At 40.9% G+C, this 12,242-nt stretch overlaps 1 protein-coding gene across 1 annotated transcript; it reads left to right on the forward strand.

The window, feature by feature from the left end:
* Positions 1-6,428: 6,428 nt before the first annotated feature.
* Positions 6,429-6,938, forward strand: LOC108937308 (guanine nucleotide-binding protein G(I)/G(S)/G(O) subunit gamma-T2-like). The gene is made up of 2 exons (XM_018757136.2): positions 6,429-6,512; positions 6,813-6,938. The coding sequence occupies exons 1-2, from the start codon at positions 6,429-6,431 to the stop codon at positions 6,936-6,938; spliced, it is 210 nt and encodes a 69-aa protein (XP_018612652.1).
* The last annotated feature ends 5,304 nt before the right edge of the window (positions 6,939-12,242 follow it).

Raw genomic sequence — 12,242 nt, forward strand, 5'->3', positions numbered from 1 at the left:
AAAATTTCTCTGCTCTCAGCCTATCTGGGTACATCATCAGACACAATAGGGTGGCCAGCTATATCCACTGGGAAATGAGCAAACAAACACCCGGGGGTCCAAGTGACCGACGAGGCTGAAAAACTCTGCAAGTACCTGGAACGAAAGTCAGTAGAATGTGCAACATCAAGAGCAGGGAGATAGATACCAGTAGTGGTGGGGGCACAAGGAGCAAGAAAGGCTCTATAACAACGTTGGAGATATAAATACCCACAAAACCCATCAAGAAACACAGGCCAATGAAATGCATCTGAAGTTCATAAGAGGAGAGGGCTGCAGCTCACTTGCTTATTTTCATTGCAATGTGTTTAGAACTGTAATTCATTGATGGAAATCTGTTTTTTTCTGCAACTTTTTTCAAAGAGTGTCAGTAAGAAAAATACAACTGTTCTCCTCCTGTGGACACCAGTCACTACTGGAATTATATTCATAAAAACTGAAGTTCTTTATACAAAGTGCAGTACACCGAAAAGGTTATTTTCACAATATCATTCATCTAATGTCAATAACAACTTCTCTTGAGCAAGGTTGTGGTGATTTGGAGCCTATCCTGGCATCACTGGGCAAAAGGCTGGCGGAGGCGGGGTACACCCTGGATGGGATGCCACACCATCACAAAGGTGTAACTGTTATACACTATTAATATTAATATTAGTTCTGGCAAAATCTTGACATAACTTTCATCTTGGATCAGAATCCAGTGGAGGGATGGTATCTGCTGACCTGATGGCACCTGTTGACGAGTGAGGTTGTTCCACGACCCCCCAGTAGGACACTTTTGAACAAAAGGGAGGTGGTGATGAGGAGACTAGAGACATCGGTTATAAGTATTTCTGTAATCCCAATTTTCGCTCATAAAGGAATTAAGTCATTTATGAACCAGTTGAGACAACTGGCATATTTAAAAGATTAGACAACCATGAGGTTGGGAAAAAGTGTTCTTGAATCGTAATGCATACTGGATCGACTGAAGGAAATTCATCTATTCATCCACAACACAGAAGTCACTTTTTTTGTTCTCAGAGATGTATGTCACTTTGGTGAAAAGCACCTGCTAAATAAATGTAAATGCAATAAAGGGAGTTTTTTTCCATGGTCTTTTGTAATTTGTTTTGCATCTTTCCATGTATTAGTATGTGCTTATCTGTTGCCATTTAGCACTAAATTTAAGGACTTATAATAAAATGACCCCTGTAACTTTTTCAGTTAATTGCAGTCTTAAAAACAAAGTGGGCTTTTATTTCCTTTGAATTTCTCAGATCTTTACACTTTTTTAAAATATGGTTGACGTTAATAAAATTGCATACCCAAGACTATCCATATTGTAACGGCCCACGTTACTGTTCTGAGCGGGAAATGTGCTTATTCTAATTGGTTAGCATTTGGTGACATACAGAGAATATAAGGGGGCGATTGCGTCTGCTGGGAAGAGAAAGAGAAGAGAGCCTAGGGACACTAAGCAGGCTGGGAAGACTGGCTAGATGCAAAGGTCCTGGAGGAAACGGGGTCCTCGGACCGAGAGCATTATTTCCCTGTGTGCCGGTGTTCAAATAAAACGCTTGAAATGAAAGCTGCCTCTGCGTCCTTCTTCGCCTCATCGAAACCCACGGCGCTGCGCGCCACAATATGGAGCTTCTGTTGCAGCCTTAGTCTTGACAGAAGCTACCATTTATTGTTTGTAGTTTAGAAAGATGTATGTTCTGCTTTGATAATATCACAGTACTTCACTTTTGGTGGTGTTCTGGCTCTTCTCAAGGAAGATGCTACCAGTTCTTTGATGCCACCTGAAAGAATCCCTGGACTAGCACCAGAGTAAAGTTGAGAGTGACAGGCCTCAATACTTAATCTTTAACATAAGGACAATCACAAATCCCCAAAACAGGATTAAATTGTGATGCAAGCACTGTAAGGAGCTTGAGCTGGGAAAAGTGGGTAACTTACTTGTAAAGTTTAATTTGAACTGACATTATATAGCCTGAATTACAAATTAAGGCACTGGATCCAAGTCAAAACTGTATAAGTCTTGCTGGTGAAGCAAATTTTTGCATAAAGTTTTCCATGGTGCCATTTTTCAAGAGGTAAGACAAATACAGCTTTAATGTCAACTTTGACATTGCCTGTTGTAAAACATTTTACTACCCCAAACAAACCATTCATATATTGTACAAAAACAAGGCACATTCCCAAGAGCTGTAAAGTTTTTAATATTGAGAAAAAGAAAATTCAGCCTTAAAAGCCCTTCTACTACTTTATTTTCAACAAACCTGAGAAAAATACACTCAGCAGAACAGAAACACCACAACATGGCATCTGCAGTCCACCTGACTACAAGAGCAGAACTTCATTTCGTTTGATTCGGTAACATCAAAACACTCAAACAAGTTGCAAGCCAGATGAACAATGTCACTGGAACATTAACTGAATTACTACATCGTTGACTTAACAAGCCCTTTCACTTTAGCACAGAGGACTACAGTTCAGTAATACTAGGAATCTACTATCAAAAACAAAATAAAGTCCATAGTGCAAAGAGGATGTGTATCTGAGAAAGAAAAACTGTTTAAAAACGTTCAAACGATAGGGGTGTCAGCTATGCTGCTATACAACAGGTTTCCTGTTGTGGACCCATTCTCTGGCTTACATTCAACTGCAGAGATCACACCCTGCAGTCATGCCAAGGTCTTTGGCCACTTTATTGAATCAAGACCAAAAAGATTTGATGTGGTCACAGTCAAGGGCCCTAAACCGCTCATGGTGTCAGAGTAAACCATTAGATCGCACTTGGCACAGTACAATCTTTATTACTTTCGTTCTGAGTACGACAATAGTGTGATATTGCAAGTCAGATGTAAATCAAGAAGTTAATGAGTTTACTGTACCTCATGGCCAAAAGTAACAGTGACCTATGAAACCCTTGGACAGCCTTCATACAGAGGTTAACAATCTTAAGTCCATCACATCTTGGGTGTGAAAGTATTACTTGCTTTAAGCACAATTTGCTGAGGTTAGCAGCTGTCTCTGAAATACAGGTCTGTTTGATTCCCACTTTGTAAAGTGCAGATAAGAACCTCATAAAGGTCATAAAACCTACATAAAGGTTTTAGTAACAAAAAAGCATGCATGACAAATCCAAAATAAATAAATAAATGAATAAATTTTAGAACAGTCCACATAAAAGCACAAAAACATTTTTACATATACACACAAATTTACATTAACTTAATCAGCTCTGGTTAAACAGCAGTCCTGAGCTTCATAAACCTCTTCCAACGAAGTGCATGACTAACAAAGAACCTCTTATCTTGTATTTAAGTGGTAATTGACCCCAGATATAACTGGTATTTAACTTATATATTCAGTAATTGACTTACTAGCCTCACCCAAAGTAGCACTTCACCAAATTAATGTAGCCATAAAAACTTAACAAAATAATAGAAAAAACACAGTTACTGACAAAGTACAATTTACCTTCAGTTCCTTGGAACTTTCCTCATATCCACATAGGAGAAAAGGTAACACTTCAGCGATCCATGCAGGGATACATTTTCATTCCTCAAACAGGAGGGAACCGATAACAGTATATGCCACTGGAAGACACCCGGGTTGGGAAGTGACCGGGAACAAGCACATTTGTAGCCTTTATTACTTCCCTTTCCCCAATTTAAGGAACACAAATGAACACAGGCAACTTAAGTAGGCTTTTTGGCTCTAAAACAACAAAGAAACAAAAGATTTAACTATTAATCAGACATCTGAGAAATAAAATACAGCACATTTTTTAAAAAAAATAACCCTCCAAATATGACCAAAGACCAAAACAGTACAGCCCAATGCAAATATTTTGAAATATATAATTCCTTTATTATTGTTGTTGTTATTAATGGCAACCACAACAATAACAACAACAACAATAATAATAATAATAATAATAATAATAATAATAATAATAATAATAATAAAACCTCCATAACAGCTGAAAAACCAATCATCTTTCCACCTCTTGAAACTTTCTATTAAACACTCTTTAATTACATTAATCGGCCACACTTGGTGCTTCTTTCATCATGACAAACTCTAGGTGCAGTAAGGGGCTGGGTGTGTTGTATTGACTTCTTCCTGACACATATTACTGTTATTAAATTGTTCTTCATTTATAATGCAATAATACATTTCAGAAGCATTCTGTAACCTGTCTAAAAGTGAGGTCAAAAAACCTAGGAATAAAATGACAAACTTGAAATGGTTGAACTCTTGACAGAAATCAACACAACTGTTAATGGTGTGTGCGCACAGGCCACTTTATGTGCCTTTTTTCATTATTGAGAAAGGCCACTGCTGATCTGGTTGTTTTACTAATTAATTTATTTAATTGGGCTTTCAAAAAGTGTTTTCACCTTTAACTGTCATGTTGAGGTGAGCAGGATATGCAGCTTAATGCATCTGTCTTGTAAAGGTCCAACTGCCAAGTAGCGAAAGCAAGGAAGTGGGCGAAGCGTTGGCCACGGCCTCCTTGCTACCTTCCTACCTTTCTGTGCTCTGGCCTCCATCCAGGCTTTGAGGTTAATGTGATTTGGAGACTGACATTTGGCTTGCTAATTACTCTGAAGGTCTAAGCCGATGCAGGGATTCTGCGATGTCCGTTAACCGATCCTCACCACCTCCTCCTTTTCCCATCCGCCATCTGGATGGAGCGCTGAAGAGAGGTGGCCTTCTAGGTAAAGAGGTCAGTCTCACGCCCGTAAGCTGTCTGCTCCTACAGGAGGGTGCCGGTTCTGCTCTTCTTGCTCCCTCTACCATAGGTAAGAGTTTTTAGCATGACCTCTAACTGCTTGTTTGGTGATGGTAAAAGGAGGGATGCATACTTAGAGCATCACAGTGAATGCATGTCCAGTACTGGAATAAACTTTTGGTTAGTGATTTAAAAGGTTTGTTTTTCTTGAGGCTTGTATTGCCTTGATGTGACATATGAATTTACCTACACTGGGATTATTAATTGTTTAGACCAAAGAAAAATGCTAACTCATGGTTACTGGGAGCCAAAGAATTGATGGTGTCCAGAGTACCATTACACTAACACTTACCTTTTCAGTTCATGCTCTTCTCCAGAGTGACTTAGTATAAAGTTAATCATTATACATTTGAGTAATCCTTGTCAGAATATAGTGTAAGTACCTTGTTCCAAGTATACTACAGCAGGAGGTGAGTTGTAAGCCTGGGTCCTTCAGATGTTAAGTGGCAGCTCTAAACACTGTGCTCCCTGCTGTGATGGTGTTTCTAGAATTGTTTCAAAATTGTGAATTGGTGAAATTTGTGACTGGAAAAAGAGCAATGCCTGCTGTAAAACGTTTAAGAAGCATGACTGAGGACAGTAGGTAATCTTCCTGTATTGTATATGAATCATGTTGCGCAGTTAATTTCATTTCACAGTATTTACTTATTCAGTTAGCTGCTGCTTTTCTCTAAAGTGGCTTACAATGTTAAGGTTACAATTATTACAGGCTGGCAATTATTTATACAGCTGGGTAATTTTACTGGAGCAATGGAGGGTAAGACATTGCTCAAGGGTACTACAGTCAGGTGGGGATAAAACCTGTGACCTTTGGATTGAAAGGCAGCAGCTCTAACCACTACACAACCAGCTGTCCCCACTATAACTTTATGGCACATTTGTCTTGTTTTTAGGCTTATGACACCAATTTCTTTGGCATTATAATGGATGTCTTTTCAAAAGTAAAGTGTTTTAATCAGGGAAAATAAGTATCCTACTGCAGTTTGTAACACATCTGTGAAGAAAGGGCGATATGGTCGCTTCCTATAGTTGGGATCAGAAAACAAGGTGTACTCTGTGGATTTCTACACAAATATTGTAGAACACTTGAATGTTGAGGGGATAATGCCCTGCTGTTACACTTAACAGTAACATTTGTGTGATTCATGACAATCGCCAGAAAAACTTTCAAAAATGGAAAAACTTGCACATGAAATGTGTAACTATATTAAAATGGGTCATTAACCAGTGTTGGACAACTACATGTGAATTTTCAAAAGTCTTCTACTAGCTAAGCACAATCCCTGCTGGTGGACATGGTCACCAGTCCAAGAAAAAAGAACTTGGGCTGAAGACAGAACAGGGAGGGAAAAGCACAGATGTAGCAGGGATAACAGATCACCTCCTAAAACTCCTCCTCTCGAGATTAAGGGTTTCAGAAATGGGAGTCAAAGCCTCTTTGGTACAAAGGCCTGTGTGATCCTGATTAATACGGAATGGAAATGCTCTTAGAATTAAACGGTAAAACTGAGAGTAGATTGTTTCTACTTCTGTCTTTTCTGCACTTCAACTCATGAGAATTTGAGTCAATCTTCTTCCTCTTTCTTTGTCTCAGGGCAAGATGGCGCGTGACATGTCTGATATCGACATCCTCAAGATGGAGCTGCAGCAGCTCCAGAAAGAGGTGAAAAACGAACGGGAGCCGGTAAGTGTCCCTCGTGGTGTACACCAAGAGACAAAGGAATTGAAGAGACTGCAGAACACACAACTATATTATTCAACAAGGCAAAGTGCAGGAATGTCGAGCATCCCAGTTAGGTGGATATTTGGCTTGTCTTTGGACTGTTGTAGAAAGATGTTTCAAAGTTTGTGATGGTGGGACATTTCGGTTCAGACTAATTCTCACTCTCCCATGTAACAATGTGGAGAGGGGAAACCAACACAGCGCCAAATCGGTAGCCGTTACCTCAGTTTAAGTGTAGTGTGACTCCTTCCGATCTCACAGGTCTCGAAGACGGCCAAGGAGCTGGTGGATTGGGTTGAAGCCAATTCTGCTGAAGACATCCTGCTCAAGGGTGTGCCAGAAGATAAAAACCCCTTCAAGGAGAAGGGTGGCTGCATAATAACATAGCCCGGGGATGGGTGCCCCGGGCTCAAACGCAAGAGGACTTGTTCTCTTTAAGCCTTTTCTTGCATAATTTAAGAAAAGCTATAAGCGCTATAATTACTTTGATGTATGCATATTTATATACAGTGGATACAAGCAAATTCTTACCTCAGTTAGGTATGGCGGACTGCAACAATGTCTCTTCCAAATACACAGCTGACACAGGTAAGAATGGTACCAGTGAAACTCTGTTCTTTGGCCTAACTACTTTAAAAGAGCGTTTTCCTGTCCGAAAAGAACTCTGAAGCATACCTGTGATTCTTTGTACCAGGAAAAAGCCCAAATGTGTCCCCCACACCCATCTGTGTATCCTTGCTGTCCACTCATTGGCTCAAAGTGAAACATTCAAAGCCCCGTAGCAGTTCTGGGTGGTCAGGGTCTGCTTTTAAATAAAGCAAATTTAGCCATGCAACACTCAACTCGTTTACTTCTTTCTTTTTTCCATCTGATACTTTTATTGAAGAGGCAACTTGTAAATTCATAGTGCTGGACATTGCAGATGGAGCAATCCATGTTACCCTGTCTAAGGTCACAATCGCAGGACCTCTGGTGATGCTTTAAATATTTGTCTTTAACCAAGTCATCTGCTCTCCTGCCGGTTTCCTCAAACATTGTTTGCCCTGTTCAGAGCATTTGAGGGGGAAAAAAAACTTTTCTGAATTCTCCATAGGCCACATAAACATATCAAGAAGAAACTCAAAACAAAAATTTTAGTTCCAGGACCCTCCAGTACTCGGAAGCGTTGTTGTTTCTATGTTAAACACAAATTTGGGGGGGAATAGGGGAAAAACATGTACTAGTGCATTCTCCTTTATTTTTCCTCCCTCTGCTATCTGAAGGAAACAGTTCCACCTTTCCATTAGCAGGAATTATTTACAAGGGGGGTAAGGATCTAAAGTCTCAACAAAAATCAGAAAACATTCAGCCTGTTACTACAGGTGTGACTTAATTGATTTATCATGACTATATATCTGGATAAGTGACTGCATATGTGCATGTAAACAAAGTCAAAATTGCTGTAGTTCTGTTACCCACTATATGCTGAATGAAAAGGTATCTGCATAATATGATGCATCGCCTACATAACATCTACTCTCCCTCCTACGCTGGAGCGTAGCCTTCCTAGTCTTTTACTGTTTGAGTGAGACCTTCCTCTCTGGCAGTTCAAATGAAAAATTGTACATTGCCTGTCAGACATGGCTGAAAAAACACTGCACTGCCTTAGACGCAGAGGGTGGCGGTGTTGGTTAAGTTTAACACAGCGCTCTTCCCTTTTCACCTAACTGTTATTACACGGCTTTACATTTATTTGATACTTTTCTCTGGAGTGACTTGGTGTCATTACCAATGACACACCTGTTTTCACAGGTGCGTATATGAGAACTGCAGCAATTTAGCATATGTACCTTGCAGCTCAGATTCAAATGGAAGGCTGCAGCTTTACCTACAATACTACCTGTGAATCACAAAGCAGTGCTTTATATTCTCCTGTGTACACTGAAATCTGGAAACAAAATGTAGGAACTTAACTCACAAAGCTTCTTTCCCCCCCCCCCACATTTTCTAGCAATCAAGTTTACATGGAGATCCTTACTCATCATTCTCTACTTATTAACCTTTACCAAGGTGACACCACAGTAAGGCAACTTACAATGTTACATAACCAGCTTGACAGTGACATCCATTTATGCACAGGGCAATTTTATTGTATTGGTTCAGGGTGAGAGATTTGAACCAAAGACCTTCAGCTTACAAGGCAACAGACGTAACCCTACGCTACCTGCAGATTATTGCTGACCTGTCACTGTCAAGCCGATTACAAGAAATAAATCTGTCGTTAATGTGCTCAATGGAATGACTCAATAAATATTTTTTTTCAAACAAGACTGTACTGAAAGAGAATTATTTGTAATTTAACCACAACAAACCCAGATGTAGTACATAGCTTCATAAATGCCTGGTGAAATGGAAGTCTTTGTGAGGGTATAAAATTAATTGAATGTTAATGAAGTTAAATAATACTATATACTGCTATCATTTATAGCATTATTTAACTTTGTTAGACTGCCATTTTGAACCTTGGCACCCACTGGATCAGTAAATATTCATTCCTTATAACATCCAACATATTCCTACTAGCGGTGGTCACTGATTTATGATGCTGCGACTTACGATTTTTCAACTTTACGATGGTGAGCTGGAGATAGACATTCAGTAGAAACCATACTTCGAACTTTGAATTTTCATTTTTTGCCAAGCAAGCAATATGCGGTACCATATTCTCTTGCGATGCTGGGCTGCGGCAGCGATCCGCATCTCCAAGTCTATCACGCGGTTGTGTTTTGCACATCCATAATGTCACAGAAACATCCATCTGTATCTCGTGCTACTGGTGGCAAGAAGAAACAGAGGGCTATTACTCTTGAGGAGAAACTCAAGATAATTGCCCAGCATAAAGGCGGTAAGCCCGTAATGGACATCGCACATATGCTAGGCTATAATGTTCGGGAGGTTGTGTATTAAATGCATTTTCACATTCCTGGCAAGAGACTTCCATCTAATGGCAAAATAGAAAACTAACGAAAATAAACTGCCAGCTAGTGGGAAATTGGAAGACTAATGACAGTAAACTGCCATTTAGAGAGAAAGTTGAAACTTAAGGAAAATAGACTGCCATCTAGCTGGAAATTAGAAAACTAATGACAGAACACCGCCATCGAGTGGAAAATTAGAAATTTAACGACAATAGACTGCCATCTAGAGGCCAATTAGAAACTTAACAACAATAGACTGCCATCTAGTGGCCAATTGGAAAACTAACGACAGTAGACTGCCATCTAGTGGCAAATTAGAACACTAACGACAGTAGACTGCCATCTAGTGGCAAATTGGAAAACTAATGACAATCGACTGCCATGTAGTGGCCAATTAGAAAACGAATGACAGTACACTGCCATCTATTGGCAAAAAGAAAACAAACGACAGGAGACTGCCATCTAGTGGCAAATAAGAAAACTAACAATAGACTGCCACCTAGTGGAAAATTAGAAAACTAACGACAGAAGACTGCCATCTAGTGGAAAATTGGAAAACTAACGACAGTATACCGCCATCTAGTGGCACATTAGAAAGGAAACGAAAGTAGACTGCCATCTAGTGGGAAATTATAAGAGTAACGACTACAGACTGCCATCTAGTGGCCAATTAGAAACCTAACGACAATAGACTGCCATCTAGTGGCCAATTAGAAAATTAACGACAGTATACCGCCATCTAGTGGCCAGTTGGAAAACTAACGACAGTATACCGCCATCTAGTGGGAAATTAGAAGACTAACAACAATCAAATGCCATCTAGTGACCAATTAGAAAATGAATGACAGTACACTGCCATCTATTGGCAAAAAAGAAAACAAACGACAGGAGACTGCTATCTAGTGGCCAATTAAAAAACTAACGACAGTAGACTGCCACCTAGTGGAAAATTAGAATACTAACGACAGTATACCGCCATCTAGAGGAAAATCAGAAAACTAACGACAGTACACTGCCATGTCATGGCCCATTAGAAAACTAACGACAGTAGACTGCCATCTAGTGACAATTTAGAAAACTCACGACACTATACCGCCATCTAGTGGCCAATTGGAAAATTAACGACAGTCCACTGCCATGTCGTGGCCAATTAGAAAACTAACGACAGTAGACTGCCATCTAGTGACAAATTAGAAAAGTAACGACAATCAAATGCCATCTATTGACCAATTAGGAAATGAATGACAGTACCCTGCCATCTACAGGCAAAAAAGAAAACAAACGACAATAGACTGTCATCTAGTGGCCAGTTAGAAACCTAACGACAGTAGACTGCCACACACACACACACACACACATCTTCAGAACCGCTTGTCCCATACGGGGTCACGGGGAACCGCAGCCTAACCCGGCAACTCAGGGCATAAGGCTGGAGGGGGAGGGGACACACCCAGGACGGGACGCCAGTCCGTCGCAAGGCACCCCAAGCGGGACTCGAACCCCAGACCCACTGGAGAGCAGGACTGTGGTCCAACCCACTGCACCACTGCACCACCGCACCCCCTTCAGTAGACTGCCATTTAGTGAAAAATTAGAATACTAACGGCAGTATACTGCCATCTGGAGGAAAATTAGAAAACTAATGACAGTCCACTGCCATGTCGTGGCAAATTAGAAAACTAACGACAGTACACTGCCATCTAGTGGCCAGCAAGAAAACAAACGACAGTAGACTGCCATCTAGTAGGAAATTAGAATACTGACAACAGTATAACTCCATCTAGTGGCAAATTGGAAAAGTAACAATAGTTGACTGTCACACACACACTTTCAGAACCGCTTGTCCCATACGGGGTCACGGAGCCTAACCCGGCAACACAGGGCATAAGGCTGGAGGGGGAGGGGACACACCCAGGACGGGACGCCAGTCCGTCGCAAAGCACCCCAAGCGGGACTCGAACCCCAGACCCACCGGAGAGCAAGACTGCAGTCCAACCCACTGCGCCACCGCACCCCCTCTAGTTGACTATCATCTAGTGGTAAATTAGTAAACTAACGACAGTAGACTGCCATCTAGTGTCAAATTAGAAAACCAATGACAATAGACTATCTATCACTCACTCACTCACATCTTCAGAACCGCTTGTCCCATACGGGGTCGCGGGGAACCGGAGCCAACCCGGTAACACAGGGCGTAAGGCCGGAGGGGGAGGGGGAGGGGACCCACCCAGGACAGGACGCCAGTCCATCGCAAGGCACCCCAAGCGGGACTTGAACCCCAGACCCACCAGAGAGCAGGACTGTGGTCCAACCCACTGCACCACCACACCTTCCAATAGACTATCATCTAGTGGCAAATAAGAAAACAAACGACAATGGACTGCCATCTAGTGGCCATTTAGAAAACTAACGACAGTAGACTGCCATCTAGTTGGAAATTAGAATACTGACGAGAGTATAACACCATCTAGTGGCAAATTAGAACACAAACGACAATAGACTGCCATCTAATGGCAAATTAGAAAGCTAACAACAGGAGACTGCCATCTACTGAGAAACTGCCTCTACTAACCACTTCAAGTGTGTACTCTGGCCACGTATGTGGCAGTGTAAAACATCACACGGTTGCCAAAAGAAATTTTTTTAGTTTTTAAAATTAAGTATGTTAAAAATAGTGCAGTGGTTGCACACCTTAATGGTGCATACAAAAGTATCTCTTGAAAGTGGGGGGAAA

This window comes from Scleropages formosus, chromosome 8, assembly GCF_900964775.1.
Source record: "Scleropages formosus chromosome 8, fSclFor1.1, whole genome shotgun sequence".
Lineage (NCBI taxonomy): Eukaryota > Metazoa > Chordata > Actinopteri > Osteoglossiformes > Osteoglossidae > Scleropages > Scleropages formosus.

Excerpts from the sequence above, each read along its gene's own strand:
- LOC108937308 (XM_018757136.2), top strand. The coding sequence starts at position 6,429 with ATGGCGCGTGACATGTCTGATATCGACATCCTCAAGATGGAGCTGCAG. Across the intron at positions 6,513-6,812 it reads TGAAAAACGAACGGGAGCCG|GTCTCGAAGACGGCCAAGGA; the intron begins GTAAGTGTCCCT and ends CCGATCTCACAG.